A 21,642-nucleotide genomic window follows, 5' to 3' on the forward strand; every position below is an offset into this window, starting at 1 on the left:
TACACAAGTAAAGAGGATTCTTGCTGATTACGAAGCATGAAGTTAAGGCCTTCTGGGCTCTACCGCAAAAGGAAAGTTAAAATTACATATTGCAGCTTAGGTTTACCCATTTTTATTATACAAAGTATATTCTATAAAATTAGAATTTTCCATATCTCCTTGCTATGTAAATTATGTGGTCCATTTCATACTGAATTATTAATTACCACTAGAATTCTAACAATGCAATATAATAGGACAAAAATACACTTTTCTCTATTTTCTTTGGTTTCTGTTAATGAAATAATTTAACTTCAAGTGGCCCCCATGGTATTGTATGTTTATAGAGGCTCTAACGACAATCTACTATTGTTGGCACAACAATCTTGGATTTGTGAATTAATTCTAGGTAAGATAACACATTTTTTTTAGCAGTCTTCATTTATGGTAGAGAAGTGGGACCAAGAAGATGGTAATTCAGTTAACTAAATATTGCAAGCAAAATCAGTTTTACTAACATAGTATATATACTCAACTATACACACACACACACACATATATATATATATACCCAACCAATTTAGAGTCCTCAAAATCAAAATCATATCCAAAGGAAATCATTACATGTGCAACACATTTTAGTGTCAGCGTGTTTCCTTCATTGACATGAAGAACAAATTCTCCCCTTTCTGGAGAACTGAAACCCGGCAGCCATGTTACTTCACATTCCAATGAAGAGTATGGTTCAACCGTGCCTACGGAGAATTTAGAAAATACAGACATTGACCACATTTTAATTATATTCATTTTAATATCCAAAATAAGAGGTGGCATAAAAATATAATTACATTATCTAACAAATTATTTAAACTCAAAATATACAGAAATGCTGCATGAGAGATTATCAAATGAGTATAGACCTATAGAGTTTGATTAAAATCTAAAATGCATACCTTATTTTCCAATTTTATTAGGCAGATCAAAATATTTGACAAAAAGAACGCCAGTATTTAGCAAAATGTCCCCTTCATATGCTTCCGAACACTAACAGTTATTAACATCAGACACTCATTTGGTTTTCAGAGGAAGGAATTACAATTACCATAGGCTTTATTGTTTTTAAATTTGTTCACATCCCTAGAGATATCACCTCTGATGTAGCTATTAGTAATTAACACATTTCTATAATTCAAATGTATTGAGAACCCAGGAGGTATCAGGCACATTTGGTATGAGCTGCTTCATCTGTTTAAATTCATCATTTCCTTTGGAGTAAGAAAATAATACTTGATGGAAAGAATGACTTAGAAGTTCTATTCATCTTAGGCCATGAGAAGTCCACAGATCGGTACTCCAGGGCTGCCTTAGCAGGCTGATGATGCCTTCACGGAGCAATGATCCCTCTAGCTTCCTATACTACTGTTCTTTACTATGTGGCTTTCCTCCATGTAGAAAGGTGTCATAGTGTCGTGGTTAAAAAAGCACAAATTCTAGGGTTGGAACCCCTGGTACAACTTCAGCTCTGCCATTTACTACCTGAGACCTTGGACAATTTACTTAACATATGTCACACAGGCTTAGACATTAATGGGGATAACAGTTCTATGTAACTCAGAGAATTGTAGTAGGGATTAAAGAAGCTAATACATGAAGAAGTACTTCAAACAGTGCCTGGTACAAAGGAAGATGGAGCTAAAAGAAACTTCTGTCCATACCTCATTAGCAAGAAAAGCTGGGCAAAAGAGATTTCTAGATATGAACGTTGCTCCCCCAACAAAATGAGGGTCCTCTTGGAAAGGGGAATGGATATCAGATATGGGCTTAGCAATATCTATTATAATAGGATATGGATATGAACAAATAATTATAGATGACATAACAAATACACAGTGGGAGCAGGTGGGGGGAGCCTAAATTAGCCCAAGAAAGTGGAGGAAACTTCATTATAAGAAGATGGCATTTGAATTGCGAAAAATGAGCAGAAGCTGCAGGAGGACAAAGCCTGGGGGAATATAAAAGTCAAGTGACCACGCTGGAAGAGAGTGGTATGTCAAAAAGGCTGATTGGAAGTAACTTTGACAAAGTAGGTCCTGACGCGATCTATAAAGATTGGCAGGTACTATACATGGCCAAGGGTGTCTTACTGGAAGACAGTGAGAGTGAACTGCTTGAAGCCAAGTGTGAGGATTGGGCAGACTCGAGAGTTCAGTAAGATTAAAGACAACATGGATAAAAACACAAGCACAAACATGAACAGTACCTAATGAAAAAGTCAAATTAGAAGCCCAATTCTATCTTAGGAAATATCAATCCCACTCTTACACTCGCTCCCCTACAATATCCACGACCCAAACCCAAATCCAAAATACATCACACTTCAGAGAAGAAAGCACAATCACAACATAAAATTTAATTTAGAACTATTCACTTTAGTTTACAAAGATATAGACAGTGACAGGATTAAATGTATTATTCAGGATGTAAAACCAATATAGCAAGAGGGATATAAGAAAAATAACGTAAGAAAAAGTTATTTTCTGTTTTAACAAAGAGGCAAAAAATTTAATTATTACATGAACATTCAGAGCAACAAAAGGAAGATGACATAAGAAAAACCCATGTATATAATATAAATTATGCACACTTTCTTCAATGCTGTATGAAATAGATTTGAGTACTTTATTTTTTGTGTTCTAAAAAAATTCAAAAGTACTTAAAGCCTAATGGTATTACTCAAAAACATTGTATTTGGAATTAAATGTCTTTGTGTTTTGTGCTTTGATTAAAAAATGTAGCAGATGTTATGAACCACCAAAGAAATTGAAACACTAAAATCATCCCTGTAAAAATAAGAATTCTCACAATTATGAGGAGCATAACCAGTGTTCTAGTTCATAATATTATAACTCCACTTCTCTTTTGTCAAGTCAAACATCATCACTACATTTCCAAGGCAGGCAAAAGGGGAAAGTCCTACCCATTCAACCCTGGTTAGGATGGAGAAATACAAGGAAAAGAGCCAAGCACTGTACTTTCCAGACATGCTCGATGCTTTATCATGTGCTTAATCAAACCTATAAAGAATACAGATAATATAACTACCACAATGTGATGACTGTTCAGAACAACTAGAGAAGGTTTATCCATAATCTCTGAAATGTGCAGAAATATTTTCTCTCTCTTCTCTGATTATTCACTCAGTTTTTCTCTAGTACCGAGCCAGGACTCAGCCTTACCAGTATTAATAACAAAAAAAAGAGCCTGGTCAAATGAATCTGCCAGATATTGATGGAAGTATAACTTGGATGCTTAATAAATGATAATCTGGGATTTGTTAAATCAATACATGTTAATAAAAAGATTAAATATGGCTATATCAATGACTTCCAACCCTAATGAAGGTACAGTACTACTTTACCACCGTATAGATGCACAAATATATCCATACTAAAATTAAGTGAATTTAAATTAATACTGAAGCTGGTTTGTAACACTCCCTGTTACAAACACCGGTAGACACATAAAAATCATGATTTGGAAATGACCAATACTCACAAGAATATACACCTATGGCAAGATTTCTACAAACCAGTACTTCTCTGTGATCTGAAATATAGTCTATTTAGATCCAAACAGAATTAGCGAATTTTCATAACCAAATAGCTATCTATTTCTTTGACAACTACTCTTTGCCAGTCTTTATGGAAGGACTTTTCCATACATTTAATCTTTATGAGATATATTAGTCTCTCCATTTTACAAATAAGGGAACTAGTGCTTATAGAGTACTTTTCTCAAGATCATAAACCTAGCAAGAAGCTAAGACTAGTTTTGAAATCAGGTTTATCTAACCCCAAAGTTTGTTTTACTTCCCATTCATGCAGAAATAGATTTTAGCTGATTATAAACCACCACATGAGTCACTGCCAATACAAAAATCCAGATCCTTCCAGCTAGCTGAAAAGGGATAACATGTACATAAAATGAAGATACTATATAGATCATTCAACTTCTTTTTTTTTAAAGAGAGAGAACTGCCCATACAAAAATCCAGATCCTTCCAGCTAGCTGAAAAGGGATAACATGTACATAAAATGAAGATACTATATAGATCATTCAACTTCCTTTTTTTTTTTTTTTAAATAGAGAGAACTTTTTTTTTCTTTTTTTAAAGCAGGAGCAGGGGGTGGGGGTAGAGTAGGGACAAAGGGAGAGGGAGAAAATGTCACGCAGGCTCCACACTCAGCAAGGAGCCCGATGCGGGCTCAATCTCATGACCCTGAGAGCACGACCCAAGCCGAAATCAAAAGTGAGACACCTAACCCACTGTGCCACCCAGGTGCCTCTTCATCATTCAACTTCTAACTTGCCATCTTATTTCTTTAAACAATAGCTTCTGTCCTCATGAGGTCCTCACAGCACATCACAATGATGTCTGCTGAATTTGACAGGCTACTAGGTTAACACTTTAGCAGTTACCAGGGCTCAGTTTTGTGGCAGGCACATCATGTGGAATTACAGATTCGGGGGAATGGCTAAAGAAGGTTAACAGGACACTTAACAAATATATGGAACCACCAAAAACAGTAAATCGGAGAATATTTTCTATTAATTAAAAAATTACTTGTTTAAATGACAGTTTTAAGTTTTTAATGTTATTAACTGGATTTTATTACCTGTATTAAATATTGATTATAAAGAATTGGTGGATGCTTCTAAAATGATTCACAATCTAACAAAATATAAGTCATTCTGAATCATATCTTATCACCGTTATCAAACTAAAACTAAACAAAACAATACTGTGTTCATCAGTATCTGTGAAGATTTATTTTGTCAACTTGGCCATACCTGGCCAAGCTATGGTACCCAGTTGTTTGGTCAGTCTAGATATTGCTGTAAAGGTATTTTTCAGATGTGATGAACATTTAAATCAGTAGACTTTGAGTAAAGATTACCTTCCAAAATGTAAAAGGGTCCCATCCAATAAATTGAAGGGCTATAGAGAAAAAACTGAAGTCCCTTTGGATTCAAGACTGCAACATCAATTCCTTCCTGGGTCTCCACCCCGCCAGCCTACTGGAGTGCCCAAACAACTATATGAACCAATTTTTTAAAATCAATCTCCTCCCTCCCTCTTTCCCTCTCTCCCTTTCCCTCTCTCTCTATATTTCATATTGCTTCTATTTCTTTGGAGAACCCTAATACAGGATCCATATTTTCAAATCAAATTTACATATTTATGTATGTAAATATAAATGCCCCAATGACCATGTCTGATTTGCTTCAATTTTTAGCACCATTATACATTTCATACTCAATAAATGATTACTGCCTGAGCACATTAATAAATGAGTGTCTAAATCAAACAAATAGAACAAACTATTACCTTTAGCTGGACAGATGGAAAATGCCATTCCTCTTTTTGTGGTTACTGGTTGCCATTCAAATTTGGCAAAATAATTCTGATGATTATACAACCCAACTGTCCCCATAAAACATGTTTTCACGGAGTAGCCTTGTGGTCTCAATACTAGCTCATTAGAAGAGAGCTCAAGCTTTACTGGCATGACAACTGCCATCACTAGGATATGGCCACCAGGTATATTGTTCACTGTAAAGGTGAAAGACCTGTAACACAGCAAAAGCCGTCAAACTTAAATGACAATAGCTATTTGCATGAACAGAATTCAGTTACAAATAAAAATGCATATATTATTGATTAACACCCACGATTAGTAAGCAATACGTCAAAATATTTATGGTAGGCTACCACTGAAATATCAAACTACAAATCCCCAAATTGATGTACATATAGTTTCTATGTTCGAGGACCAAACGTAACATATTCTACAATTACTGAGTCAAAAAAATACATATTCTACAAAGAGGACACTTTGATTCTAGCATATAGAAATTCAAAAATAAATCCTACTTCCAAAATTTTCCAATGGTGGGAGATTCAAATACCATTGAAACATAAGTACTAGCTGTAGGTGGAATCACATATGAAAATTGGTTGGTTTTTTGAAGTTCTTCCAAATTAATATTTAACTGGATCAAAATATGCATAGGTAGCATATTAATAACATGCAGTAGACGAGTATTGGTGGAGTTCACACAAACATCACCAAAGTTAAGGACAGAGGGCCCTGAAAAAATGAAAAATGATTAAGTTTAGTGTTGGCAAACATATTCAGTAATTTTAAGTTTCCATACTATATTTTCACCAATTAATTTATAAAAAATGGTACTCAGAAAAATATTTCTTTTAATATCAGAAGTTATTAACTAAGACTTTTATCAAAATGCCCATAATTTGGTGTTTGGAGATTAGTGGCTAAAATTTAATATAAATATATCCTAATTATATGGCAAATGATATTGAAAAATTATTAGTACTCATAACTCATCTTAGTACACTAATTTGCATACTGCAACACCTTCTCCACTTCCATCAATACATTTATGTTCATTTACCCAGAACTTACAGAAATTGGTAATTTTCCCATTGCTCAGTACTTAAGTTTTCCCTTTTATTTTTTTTTAAGATTTATTTATTTACTTTAGAGAGAGCATGAGTGAGGGGAGTTTTAAGTTTTCCCTTTTAAATGACAAAAGTTTTTATATAATACAATTTTAATAATTATAGGTCTTCTACATCTTTTAACAGCTTGATTTAATAGTAACTGATATACAATAAGCTGCACATGTTTGAAGTGTAGAACTTCCTAAGTGTTGACATACATATACACCTATGAAACCACCACCACAAGGAAGAGAGTGAACATCCATCACTCCAAAGTTCTCTTGTGCCCCTTTATATTCTCTCCTTCCCATCATCCTCAGTACTCCCCCTTCCCAGACCCCCACTCATATGCTTTATGTCACAGTAGATCAGTTCACATGTTCTAGAGTTTTTTAAGAGTGGAATAATGTAACATGTGCAGTTTGGCTCTAATTTCTTTCACTCTACAAATTCCCTGGAGATTCATTCAAGTTGTTTTAGGTGTCAGTAGTCCATTCTTTTGTATTACAAAGTGGTAGTCCATTACAGGTGAATCTTTCTTCACTTGTTAAATGAAACTTGGATTGCTTCTAGGTACTGGCTACTACAATTAAAGCTGCTAAAATATTTGTGCACAAATATTGGTTTGAACACATGATTTCATTCCTTTCGGACAAATATCTAGGAGTGGAATGCACGAATCATATGGTAAATGCATGTATAAATGTGTAAGAAACTGCCTAACTGTTTTCAAGTGGTTGTGTAATTTCCCAATTCACTGGCAATGTATAAGAGTCCCAGATCCCTCACATCCTTGGCAACAATTGAAAAGGTGAGTTTCTGGATTGTTCATTTTGTTTTGTTTTGTTTTGTTTAACTTTAGCCATTTTAATAGATTTACAGTAGTATCTCATGGTGGTTTTATTCTGTGTTTCCCTAACAACTAACAACATTGTGCATCTTTCTATGTGTTTATTTCTCATGTGTGTATCTTTGTTGATGAAGTATCTGTTCAAATCCCTTTGCCCATTTTTTAATTGGATCATTTGTTTTCCTAATATTGAGTCTCAAAAGTTTTATACACATTCTGGTTGCAATTTTTTCATGAGATACATAATTTGCAAATATTTTCTATCAGTCTATTCTTGTTTCTCTGTGCTAATGTCTTCCAGCCCCTTACAAAAGAGAAAAAGCAATATATTCAAGAAGAATAGCAGATTTTAGAGTAATACTTCTCTTCCATATTTCAAGAATTTATTTCTAGACAAAATTAAGTAAACACAATCCACTGTACTCCTCTGCTAATTACAAATTAAAATGTTGACAAAAATCTATGAAATAACCATCAGAAACTTCAGAAAAGTCATGAGGAAATGGACTGTCTAGGAATTTTAGGAATAGAGAGATAAACCTGTAGTGAGTTTTCCTGCGTTATTACCATGGCCTGGGCATTAGAGTAGCCTGCAGCCCATTCTCTCTACCCAAAGAACTGGGAAGAGGGTGGCCCTATTGGGCCAAACCCTTTTAACTATACCTGCCCTATTCCAGGCAAACATCATGAAAGAAGTTGATCCCCTCAACATTAGGTTCTAAGAAGACTGGAGTAGAGCCCTGTCAATGATCCCTACCCTGCAGTAAGACGAAGAGAGACATCATTCCTTCCCTTCTCCACTAAAGAGGAAGTCCCTGTGGAGTTGCTGGGGTTGAGCCCTGTCAACCATATCTGCCCTGCATGAAGGCTGACAGAGGCAGTGCCTCTCTCCCTCTGGACCATGTGCCTAAGAGACTGTAGGGTAGAGTCCTATTGACTACCAGCACCCTGCACTAAGAGGAACAGCAGTAACATCCCTCCCCTCCACTTGGCACTACAGTATATGAAATAAAGGCCTGCAGACCAAGGCTGCCCTGTATTAGACAAATGTCAGCAAACAGATGCTGCCCCTACCTCCCTACTATCATAGTGGCCACTCCTCACTAAACAAAAGCAGGCAAATAACTGACACCCCTCCCCCCCCACCTAAAAAGTAAGGGTAGGGACAAAGAGAGGTGGGAGTTAGCCAAGGACCTATTTTTAAATATGTGAATGAAGCTGTGGTCATATTTTGAACAGCCCATGTGTGAAATCTATCAGAACCAACACAGCAAATGGATTAAGAACAGAACTACAGGGGCGTCTGGGTAGCTCAGTTGGTTAAGCGACTGCCTTCAGCTCAGGTCATGATCTCAGGGTCCTGGGATCGAGCCCCACATCGGGCTTCCTGCTCGGCGGGAAGCCTGCTTCTCCCTTTCCCACTCCCCCTGCTTGTGTGCTCAATCTCTCTGTCAAATAAATAAATAAAATCTTAAAAAAAAAAAGAACAGAACTACAATGTGAAATAACGCCTGGGTTTCATATAGTCTTCTGGGGAGCATACAAAAAGGGAAAACCAGCACAGTACCACAAACGCTTTCAAAATTAAATTGATATTTGTTACCCAGCACACAAATGTGGACTACAATGTATGTTCCAGAGCTAAATGGATCATCTGCATCTGAAAATAGATTATTTAAATAGTAAACAAAGTCTCATAATATAGTACTCAAAATGCCCAAGGTATAAACCAAAATTACTCATCATACCAAGACTGAGATGACAGAGATGATCAAATTGCTTGACAAAAGTTTTAAAGAAGCTATTATAAAAATGACCAAATAAGCAATGATGAATACTCTTGAAATAAGCAGAAAAACAGTTTCAGCAAAGAAAGAGAATATCCAAAGAAGAACTAAATAGACACTCTTAGATTAAAAAATACAAGAAGTAAAATAGAAACCTCTTGAGTATGCCCTTTAACAGAATGAAAGGACAGAAGAAAAAGCTGGTGAACCTGAAGAAATATCAACAGAATTTATTCAATCTGACAAACAAAAAGAAAACGGATTGAAAAAAATTAAGAGTCTCAGAGACCCATGGAACAAAAGCAAAAGGTCTAAAAATCATGTAAGTGGAGCCCCAGGATGAGAGAGTAAAGGATGGAGGGGACTGGGAAAATATTTGGGAAAAAATGACAGCTGAAAAATGCCCAAATGTAGTAAAAACAGTAAACGTTCACATTCTAGAAGCTCAGTGAAACCCGAACAGAACAAATCCAAAGAAAGCCATGCCCAGACTTTTGAAAACTTTTTAGTTGAACTTTTGAGATAAACTTTTGAAAGTAAAAACAAAGAATCTTGAATAACATTCCATAGTTGTGATATAACAACATTTATATCAAATGTAAATGACACAAATGCACCAATTAAAAAACAGAGATTGTCAGAATGGATGAAAAAGTACTATATGCTGCCCACAGGAAACTTACTTCAAATACAATGACATAGGTAAGTCAAAAGTAGAAACAAGTAAAAAGATAAACAATGCAGGGGCGCCTGGGTGGCTCAGATGGTTAAGCATCTGCCTTCGGCTCGGGTCATGATCCCAGGGTCCTGGGATCGAGCCCCACATCTGGCTCCTGACTCGGCGGGGAGCCTGCTTCTCCCTCTGCCTCTCCCCCTGCTCGTGCTCTCTCTCTCTCTCTGTCTCTCTGTATCTCCGTGTCTCGAATGAATAAATAAAATCTTTAAAAAAAATAAAATAAATTAAAAAAAAGATAAACAATGCAAAGGCTAAACAAAAGAAAGCTTTGGTAGCTAGATCAATATCAGACAAACTACATTTCAGAACAAAGAAAATTACCAGGGACAAAGAGGGACATTACATAATGATAAAAGGGACCAAGAAGGCATAACAGTCTTAAATGTGTATGCACCAAACAAGGGAGCTTCAAAATACGTGAAGCAAAACCGACAGAATTAAAAGGAGAAATAATAAAATCTACAATCACAGTTTGGGATGTCAATCACCTTTGTCAATAACTGACAGACTGTCTAGACAAAAAAGCAGTAAGGATTTAGTAGAAATAAATACCATTAACTAATTGGGATATAATTGATGTTTAAAGAACACTCCATGCAACAATAGCAGAATACTTCTTTTCAAGTCACAGGAACCTTCAACAAAAGGGACCACATCCAGGATCACCCTTAACAAATCTTCAAAAATTTAAAAGAACTGAATACATACATGTGTGTACTTTGACCAAATGGAATCAAACTAGAAAACCATAGCAGAAAGAAAACCAAAAAATCTTGGAAATTTAAGTAACACACTTCTAAATAACTGATGAGCCAAAGAGAGTAGTTCAAGAAAATTAGATAACACAGTTGACCCTTGAACAATAGGGGTTTCAACTGCATGGGTCCACTTATATGCGCTTCCACCCCAATAAACATGTATTTTATATTAATCACCAAATAACCAGAAGCAAAGGGAAGGCTGAGGAAAGATGTAGAGAAAGCTGGAACAGCAAGGCTTTTGCCTGATCCAGACACTCCTCACAAAGGAACTGGCTCTGGGGAGGGATTCTCGCCAAAGCAGCAGGGCCCTTCACTAGTGGGAGTTGAACAAGGACCACTGAATGATAACGCATCTTCCACCCCTGGATCAAGGAGTCTGGGAGAACATGGATGTGTGTGTGGAGGGGGGCGGGGCAGGCAGGTCAGAATTGACCCCGGGAGAAGCCCAAAGTGGACAACGGAGAGGGGCACTCTGTATATGGTGCTGAAAGTGCTTCCAGGTGGGGAGTTCATACTGTCAGGTAACTGGCCGCTCAACACTTGCCAGCATTTTCTGAAAGCAGAAACTGTGTTAGAACCCCATAAGAGGGGTCAGATAGAGCAAGTAACCTAGAGAAGTGGATAAAGGTGATCGGCCTCTCCTGGTTCTCTGCACTCCCCCAGACTCCACTTGGAAGGAGGCTTCCCACATTCCTGGGTAGAGGAACAAGAAGCAGGTGTCACTCCAGGATCCAGCTTTGTGAACTTCGGGTGGGGACAAGGAGATGTGGGGTGCCTCATTCTACTACTCTACTGTACAGTAAATGTATTTTCTTATGATTTTCTTTTTTTAAAGATTTTATTTATTTATTTGAGAGAAAGAGCATGCATGAGCTGTGGGGAGTTGCAGAGGGAGAGGGAGAAGCAGGCTCCCCGCTAAGCAGGGAGCGCCACATGGAGCTCCATCCCAGGACCCTGGGATCATGACCTGAGCCGAAGGCAGACACTTAACTGACTGAGCCACCCAGGGGCCCCATGATTTTCTTAGTAACATTTTCTTTTCTCTAGTTTATTTAAGAATACAGTATATAGCACATATAACATACAAACTATGTGTTAATCAATTGTTTATCTTATCAGTAAGGCTTCCAATCAATAGTAGGTAGTTAACTTCTGGGGGAGTCAAAAGTTATACACAGATTTTCAACCACATGGTATGTGTGTGGGGGGTGTTGGCATCACTAACCATGTTGTTCAGGGGTCAACTGTATATTGAGATAAAAGACAATGAAAATATTTAAAAATATGTAAGATATAGCTAAAGTACTGTTAGTGAGAAATGCATAGCACTACATGATTATATTAGAAAAAAAAAAGGGTAGGGGCACCTGGGTGGCTCAGTCAGTTAAGCGTCTGCCTTTGGCTCAGGTCATGATCCCAGGGTCCTGGGATAGAGCCCTGCATCAGGTTCCCTGCTCAGTGGGGAGCCTGCTTCTCCCTCTTTCCCACTCATGCTCTTTCTCACTATCTCTGTCACTGTCTCAAATAAATAAATAAAATCTTTAAAAGGAAAAAAAAGAAGGGTATAAATCAATAATTTAAGCTTCTACCTCAAGGAATTAGAAAAAAAAAGAGCAATCCAAATAAAAATCCAAAGTAAATAGAAGGAAATGACAAATATAAGATAAGAAGCCATTAAAATTAAAAACAGAAAAACTATAGAGAAAATCAATGAAACCAAACGCTGGTTCTTTGAAATGACCAATAAAGTTGATAAACCTCCACTGAGACTGAGAAAGCAAAATAACAAGAAAAACATAAATTCTCAATATTAAGAAGAGAGGCTATATCACTACAGATGTTTCTAACCTAGACAATAAAGGGATAATTTGGGAATGCTACGAACAATTCTATGCACATAAATGGGATATCTTTATGGAGGGGATCAATTCCAGAAAAACCACAAACTACCAAAACTCTCCTAAAATGGCATAGATTATTTGAATGGTCCTACAACTATTAAAGAAATTGAATTTGTAATAAAACATCCTCTGAAAATGAACTCTCCTTTCCCATATGGTTACTGTGAAGAACTCTTAACATTTGAAAAACAATTCAACATAATCTCTTTCAGAATATAGTAAAGGAATGAACATTTTCTAAGTCTCTGAACTCAGTTTATGAGGCCAACATTACTCTAAATGCCAAAACAAAAATAGTAAAAACAAACTTTAAAAAAGCAAAAATGCAGACTAATATGTTTTATGAAAACAGATACAGAATTCTAGATTCTGATTTAACAATACTGTGAAGTAGACATAAAGGAAGTTGGGGAAGAAGCTGAGACAAATACTGTAGAGAAAAATACAGGTTGTGAAAGAGGAATAGAAAGAGAAATTGAGAAAGTGTGTGTAGAGGGGTTCCTGGGTGGCTCAGTAGGTCAAGTGTCTGACTCTTGGTTTCAATCCAGGTCATGATCTCAGGGCTGTGAGATCAAGCCCCCAGTCGGGCTCCATGCTCAGTGCGGAGTTGCCTTGAGATTCTCTCTCTTCTTCACCCTCTGCCCCTCCCCCCTGCCCAAGCTCTCTAAATTAATTAATTAACTATTTTAATTTAAAAAGTGTGGCTAGAGAAACCTAATTTCAAATCCGCTCCTTTCCACTAAATACTGAGCAATTTGATTAAGGTTTATCACCTCTTTGGGCTTCACTTTACTCATCTCTAAAATGGAAGTAAAAGCAATTACCTTATAAGTTGCTTACATCATTTGAAGGATTAAATAAGATCATGTTTATACATTGTTCAATACAATGTCAGGCTTATATATCAATAAGTGGTAACTTAAAACCAAAGTGACTCGACATTTGCTGATGAAGTAAACAATACTCTGCACAACATCCAATGTAACCCAGACTCTGTAACAGTTTTTTCTTTTTTTTAAAGATTTTATTTATTTGAGAGAGAGAGAGATCACACATGCCCAAGCATGAGAGCACAAGGAAGGGGAGAGCAGAGGCAGAGAGAGAAGCAGACTCCCCACTGAGCAGGGAGCCTGATGTAGGACTTGATCCCAGAACCCAGAGATCATAACCCAAGCCAAAGGCAGCTGCCCAACCAATTGAGCCACCCAGGCGCCCCTCTACAACAGTTTTCACTAACGGATTCAATTATTCTCTAAATCCTCTACTGTGTCTGTTGACAATCACTTTTTTTTTTTTTTTTGAGAGAGAGAGAGAGAGAGAGAGGAAGCGGGAGAAAGACAGAGAGAGAGGGAGAGAGAGAATCTGAAGCACGCTCCAAGCCCAGCGTTGGAGCCTGACGTGGTGCTCGATCTCACGACCCTGAGATCATAACCTGAGCTGAAATCAAGAGTCAGATGCTGAACGGACTGAGCCACCCAGGGGTCCCCACTTCACTTTTCTAAAATATAAATACAGAGCAAAATTTTCTGAAATTGTAATCTCCATTGATCGTGCCCGTCCCTGTTCTGTGCAGAGGCTCAAAAAACACCTTCAAGGTATAAAAATGAGGGTGATACAAAATTCCCACCATCGCAATTGCTGACCTTATAAACCCACACAGGGACCCTATCCCCAGAGAAAGGGTCATTATTAAAATACTCAGGACACCAGGTGAAGAAGGGAGAGAAGCTGGTGGAGGAGTTGTAGAAGAGACATTGGACATTGCCTTCTAACTTTGCTCCTTTTGAATTTATATAGATTTGCTTATCTGATTAATAAGTCACCAATTTGGAAGACACAAAGCATGTAACACCCAATGATGAAAATAAGTCCCTGGGACTATAAAGCCCAGTACCTATCACATGCCTGGCACAAAAGAGAGGCACAGTAAATGACATTTAACCTGAAACGAACTGCATCCACAACTCCAGACAGCCAATGAACTAATGAGTTCCCAGTCTGCCATGCCCAAGGGCCTCACTGTCACTGTGTGGCAGGGAGGTTTAGCTCCAGTGCTCTTACAGCACAGAGTCCTATTTCCCATTCAGAACCTCAGTGAATGGTGGGAGATTCCAAATCTTTTTGCCAGTCCATGTCACCCGCTTTCCCCAGAAGCCAGATCCTGTTTTGGGCATTTCCCACAGTCCTCACTGATCTGAGACTTGGCCACTGACTAGCCAGAGCAAGCCATCACCACCCAGATATTTAAGCACTTCCCACTGTGTTGCCTCTGACCTTGCACCTTTAGTCTGGATAACAAAAGAACTGGTATTTGGTGTTTTGTGCCCTGAGTTCTCCCTAGAGGGAGAATCAGCACATCCATACCAATTAATCATCTTCTGCCCACATCTTCCTCAAGGCCACCCTAATCCTTCCTAGAATGAAATACAAACTTCCTCTGCAGACTAGTATAGACTACTATTTCTTTAACCATAATCATCTTTTAATAGTGAAAATGACCTAGGGAGGGATACTGTTTAACACCTCTGCAAGGGAACTGTCACTTGTTTCTTTTTTTTTTTAAGATTTTATTTATTTATTTGAGAGAGAGAGCGAGCAAGAGACAACGAGCAGGGAAGGAGGAGAGGGAGAAGCAGACTCCCAGCTGAGCAGGGGGCCCAATGCGGGACTCAATCTCAAACTCCAGGATCATGACCCAAGCCGAAGGCAGACACTTAACTGACAGCCGCCCAGGCGCCCCTGTCACTTGTTTCTTAACTCATGCCTAGGGATGTTGTCAAAATAATTATCTCAATGGCGAACATTCAGAGAATGTCAACATCATGACCTGAGGTTTCAATACTGATTGGGGCAAGCAAGAGATCCAGAAGCAAGACAAAGTGGGTCTTAATAAAATCTGATTTATATCCATAATAACCAAAAGCAATCTTGAAAAAGGAGCAAATTTGGAGGATTTAAACTTAACCGATTTCAAAACTTACTCTAAATGCACAGTATCAAAGACAGTGTAGAACTGTCATAAGGATAGACATACAGATCAACGGAACAGAACTGAGACTCCAGAAATAAAGCCTGATATATATGGTTGATTGATTTTCAACAAGGGTGCTAAGGCAATTAATTCAATGAGGAATTATAGTATTTTCAACAAATGATGCTACATTTGAACAGCCACATACAACAATATGAATTTAGACTCTTAACTCACAACATACATAAAAATTAACCCAAATGGAATTGTAGTACTAAATGTAAGATTAAAAATTATAAACATTTTAGAAGAAAACAAAAGAAAATATTTGTGACACTGAGTTAGCTACAGATTTCTTGGGTGTGAAATCAAAAGCATGAGCTATAAAAGAAAAAAATTATAATAAAATTTTTTAAAAAACGATAAATTCAATTTCACTTAAAGTAAAAACTTCTGTGCTTTAAACAACACTATTTAAAAACTAAAAAACAAAAACAAGCCACAGACGTTGGAAATCATATATCTGATAAGGGACTTGTATCCAGAATATATAAACAATACTTACAACTCTGCAATAAGAAGGCAAATGTTCAAATTAAAAATTGGGCTAAGAATTTGAAAGACACTCCTCCAAAGGAGATATACATCTATGTCAATTTAATGCATGAAAATATATTCTACATCTTAGGCACAAGGAAAATGCAAATCAAAACCACAGAGAGAACATTTCACACCACCAGGACGGCTATAATCGGGAAAGACAGAAAATAACATCTGCTGGTGAGAATGTGGAGTAATCATAACCCTCGTGCACTGTTGGTGGGACTGTAACTTGGTGCACTTTGGAAAGTTTTTGGCAGTTTCTTGAAATGTTGGACAGTAATTTACCATACAACTCAGCAATTCCACTCCTAGGAATCTAACCAAAAGAAATGAAAACATATGTTCACTCAAAGAATTATATGCGGACATTTATAGCAACATTATTCACAATAGCCTCAAACTGAAAACAGCTCGTATCCATCAACTGGTAAATGGATAAACAAAATGTGGTACTCCCATAAAATGAAACGCTATTTAGACATAAAAAGGAAGAAAATATTTATACCTATTTATACCTATTGGATGAACCTCAAAATCATTATGCTAAGTAAAAGCTGCAATATATGAAAGACTACATATTGTACGATTCCTTTAATATGAAATGTTCAGAAGAGGCAAATCCACAGTGAGAGAAAATTGATTAACGGTTGCCTGGGGCTAGGGGTGGGATTTGGGAGTAAGTACATATGGTCCTGAGGGTGATGGCAACATTCTAAAATTGAATTATGATGATGGTTGCATAATCCCATAAACTTACTAAAATTCACTGACTTGCATACTTTAAACAGGTCAGTTTTATGGAATATAAATTATGCTCCAATAAATCTGTTAAAAACAAAGGCTTTAATAGCTTTTTATAGATTCTTACCAACAATTACTTGATGAATTTGCTTTGGTGTCAAAATTAAGCTGCAATCATGTTTTTCATGGGGCGTGGATGGGTCCGATTTGAGTCCTTTGAGAACCTGTGGGAAAATGTTACTCCAAGATTAATTTTCAATATTAGCAAAAGATATTTTAAGAATTCTCATGACTTAATGGAATGTAAAATATTGCACATGCCTTTCTTCTCAGAGCCTTCGTCTCCTTGGATTCTATATTTCTGGTATTTAGTAACTGGTTAGGTTTGATCAGACACTTTGCTGAATATAATTCCTCTTCTATTTCCGTTTCTGAAAGTGAAGGTGACTTTAGACCTGACGCTGGCTGTAATCCTATGTCAGTATCATTATATGAATCCATGCATTCCCTATTGAAATCACAATAACAACTAATTGAGGCCAAGGGTTTTAGAAAATACACTGGCAAATCCCAACATTCCCCATAGCTCATGCTGCTGCTGACACACTCAGAACCACTTAGGAAGAATGATGCGCTAATCTGCAGAAAATTACCTTCTGCTGAGAAGACCCCATTCTCAAAGACCTCACCAAGGAAGTCAGGCCCACCCCACCACAACCAAGGACAGCTCACAATCAACGGCTGACAGAGAGCACAAAGGAGCCCCTTTAAAAGAAAAAAAAAAAAAGACAAGCCCCTTTGGCTCAACGCAGGAACATCTACGTGGCATAATTTATGCTTCAAGAGACCCTAGGCATCAGGCTGAGTGTAAGCCTTACCTGAAACACATCATTTCTCAGTTCCCTCCCCTGCCCTATCCTGCTTCCCTCATCTTGTTTCTCCTAAAAGAGCACTGTGTTGGAACCCACCTCAAGAACTGCTTCTGGGGAAACAAAACAATGTAAGACATTCCCGAACCAAAAGGAAAGAAGGAAATAACTGCAGTTAAAGGAGTTCAAGCTTTCATTATTTTCATATATGAAAAGGTCACTTAAATCACTAAAAAGAAACTAAGGAGTAAAGAAAAAAAAATCTGGCTCTGCAGGCACCACGATCCGTTTCATACTGTTTGAGGAGGTGACCTTTACCTCTCTGCTTGTTTCCGCAGGCGCACACTTCTTAAATGTTTAATGTATCTCGCATAATAATTTTTATGTGCTTGCTTTTCAATTTTTTCAGATTTAGTATATGCGAAATCAGGATCCACATAGTTATACCTTGGAATCTTTGTGAAAATCGTCCTACAAGATAAGCAAGTTTTGTCAATATTTATATATATATATATGCATTGATTCAATCAGTCTTTATTGAATGTCTCCTACGCTAGTGGCTAAGCACAGAATGGTAAGGAAGGCAGGTTCTAGTCCTTTTCCTCATATCCTCTTACATGGCAAGACATTATGACATATAGAATTAGAATAAGATTTAAATTTCTTCCTAACCTAATTAGAGAAAATTCCTAAGGTCACTGCCATACAATGGTGCCTACTCTAAAACTACCCTTCAGGAATTAGTCAAGTAAGCAATTTGGAGAGTTCTAGAGTGGGGCGCCTGGGTGGCTCAGTCGTTAAGTGTCTGCCTTCAGCTCAGGTCATGATCCCAGGGTCCTGGGATCGAGCCCCACTTCGGGCTCCCTGCTCAGCGGGAAGCCTGCTTCTCCCTCTCCCACTCTCCCTGCTTGCGTTCCCTCTCTCACTGTGTCTCTCGCTGTTAAAAAATAAATAAAACCTTAAAAAAAAAATGGAGAGTTCTAGAGTTACACATGGGACTAGATCTGAATCTGATTAGTGTTTCCTAAGAGGTAGTTACTTTCAAATGGCTGTGACAAAACTTAGAAATATATATATATATATAATCATAAATCCTTTTGTTAAAACACATTACTTTTTTAACATCTCAGAGCTTATGCAACAACCATCAATGGAAAATTGAGAGAAACCAATCCATAAATGAAGTACATCTACGTTATATCTCATGATCGCTCATCTGAGTTCATGCTCTTCCTTTCACCCACCATATTTTTCCATAAAAACAAAATGTACAATTATTCATATCTTCTCACCTTGGTCTACCTCAATACTCAACAGATTTTATCAATCATTAAGATTCTTACCCTCAATAATTAACTCAAGTATGAATCTATTAGTCATATGGTCAAATGAAATTTAATATTTCTCCCTGTTTTCAACAAGTCCTCAATGGTTACAGTAAGATAACTTTAACTGAATGACAGTCTTTATGAGAGTTAGACAATAAGAGAGAAATAAATGCTTTGCTACTCAAAAACAGTTGTTGAAAAGACCCCCCAAGAACCAAAGCACTCTTGAGAAGAACAAACCTGGAGGTATCACACTTCCAGATTTCAAGATAAACTACAAAGCTATAATAATCAAAAGAGTATGGTACTGGCAAAAACTAGACACATAGATCAATGGAAAAAATAGCCCAGAAATAAACCCATGCTTATACACTCAATCTTCCACAAAGGAAGCAAGAACATATAATGAGGAAAAAACAGTCTCTTCAATAAATGGTGCTGGGAAAACAGGACAGCTACATGCAAAAGAATGAAACTGGACCACTCTCTTACACCATACACAAAAATAAACTCAAAATGGATTAAAGATCTAAATGTGAGGCTTGAAGCCATAAAACTCCTACAAGAAAACATAGGCACTAATCTCTTTGACATCAGCCTTAGCAATATTTTTCAGGTTATGTCTCCCCAGGCAAGGAAAACAAAAGTAAAAATAAACTATTTGATTATATCAAACTAAAAAGCTTTTGTACAGTGAAGGAAACCATCAACAAAATGAAAAAGCAACCTACTGAATGGGAGAAGATATTTGGAAATGATATGTGCAATGAGGGGTTAATATCCAAATTATATAAAGAACTTATAAAACTCAACACCAAAAAAACCCAAATAATCCAATTTAAAAATGGGTAGATGACTGGAATAGACATTATCCCAGAGAAGACATAGAGATGGCAAACAGACTCATGAAAATGTGTTCAAAATCACTTATAATCAGGGAAATAAAATTCAAAACCACAATGAGATATCACCTTACGCAAGTCAGGATGGCTAGTATTAAAAACACAAGAGATGATAAGTATTGATGAGGATGTGGAAAAAAGGGAACCATCCTGCACTGTTGGTGTGAATGTAAATTAGTATAGCCACTGTGGAAAATGGTATGGAAGTTCCTCAAAAGAATAAAAATATGGGGCGCCTGCGTGGCTCAGTCGTTAAGCATCTGCCTTCGGCTCGATCTCAGGGTCCTGGGATCGAACCCCGCATCAGGCTCCCTGCTCCGCAGAAAGCCTGCTACTCTCTCTCCCACTCCCACTGCATGTGTTCCCTCTTTTGCTGTCTCTCTCTCTGTCAAAAAATAAATAAAATCTTTAAAAAAAACAAATACAAATCCTTTAAAAAATAAAACATAAATAAAAATAGAAATTCCATAAAACCCAGTAATTCCACTTCTGGGTATTTACCCAAAGAAAACAAAAATACTAATTCAAAAAAATATATGCAATAGCCAAGATATGGAAGAAATCTAAGTGTCCATGAAGAGATGCATGAATAAATAAGATGTAATATATATGTACACACATATATGTATATACACATAATTGAATATTATACTCACCCATAAAGAATGAAATCTTGCCATTAGCAACAGTGGATGGACCTAGGGAATTATGCTAAGTGAAATAAGTCAGACAGCAAAAGACAAATGCCATATGATTTCACTTATATGTAAAATCTAAAAAACAAAACAGAAAAACAGAAATACTCACAAATACAGAGAACAAACTGGTGGTTGCCAGGGAAGAAGAGAGTAAGGGGAATGGGTGATATAGGTGAAGGGGATAAAAGAGGTACAAATTGCTGGTTATAAAAAAATAAGTCACAGAGATGAAAACTACAGCATAGAAACTATTGTCAATAATACTGTAATAACATTGTATGATGACAGATGATAGCTACACTTATAAGCACTGCCTACTGTATACAATTGTCAAATCAAAATGATGTACACCTGAAACTAATATCATATTGCATGTCAACTATAATTCAAAAAAAAATTAAAACAAGCAAAAAAAAAGACAGTTAATTTAAACTTCCCTCAGGCTTCAGGAACCTTAACCACCTTTAAATCTAGAAATGCTTCCTATATCTGAAGTCTCAAGGTCTGTAACAAGGAGTAAAGGAAGGTCATGGAAAGAAGTAGTAAAATAAATGCCTGAAGGGACAAAGAGCTGGTTATTAACATACCTAAATGCTTATTCGCCCATAAAGAAGAAACTTCATGAAGCTAGCAAACTGAATTCAACAATACACTGAAAACAATCATTCACCACAATCAAGTAGGATTTATTCCTCGGTTGCAAAGGTGGTTCAAAATTCAAAAATTAATCAACATATTTCACATCAGTAAAAGATAAAAACCATATGATCATTTCAATAGACATAGAAAAAGCATTTGACAAAGTACAACATCGACTCATGACAAAAATCCTGAACAAATTAGGTTTAGAGGGAACATACCTCAACATAATGAAGGCCATCAACTAAAAACCCACAGCTAATATCATACCCAATGGGGAAAACAGAGCTTTTCCCCTAAGGTCAGGAACAAGAAAAGGATATCCACTCTCACCACTTATATTTGACA

General features: G+C 37.0%; 1 protein-coding gene across 1 annotated transcript in view; it reads right to left on the reverse strand.

The window, feature by feature from the left end:
- Positions 1 to 21,642, reverse strand: part of CFAP47 (cilia and flagella associated protein 47) — a 525,897-nt gene that overhangs the window by 445,899 nt on the left and 58,356 nt on the right. The window contains exons 11-16 of the mRNA XM_027608633.2: positions 18,046 to 18,198; positions 17,180 to 17,366; positions 16,986 to 17,082; positions 5,915 to 6,131; positions 5,369 to 5,610; positions 604 to 734 (exon numbers count right to left, since the gene is read on the reverse strand). Of these exons, the coding sequence (XP_027464434.2) occupies positions 604 to 734; positions 5,369 to 5,610; positions 5,915 to 6,131; positions 16,986 to 17,082; positions 17,180 to 17,366; positions 18,046 to 18,198 (1,027 nt within the window). The remainder of the gene's footprint in view (positions 1 to 603; positions 735 to 5,368; positions 5,611 to 5,914; positions 6,132 to 16,985; positions 17,083 to 17,179; positions 17,367 to 18,045; positions 18,199 to 21,642) is intronic.

The sequence above is a fragment of the Zalophus californianus genome, chromosome X (assembly GCF_009762305.2).
Source record: "Zalophus californianus isolate mZalCal1 chromosome X, mZalCal1.pri.v2, whole genome shotgun sequence".
In the NCBI taxonomy this organism is placed as follows: domain Eukaryota; kingdom Metazoa; phylum Chordata; class Mammalia; order Carnivora; family Otariidae; genus Zalophus; species Zalophus californianus.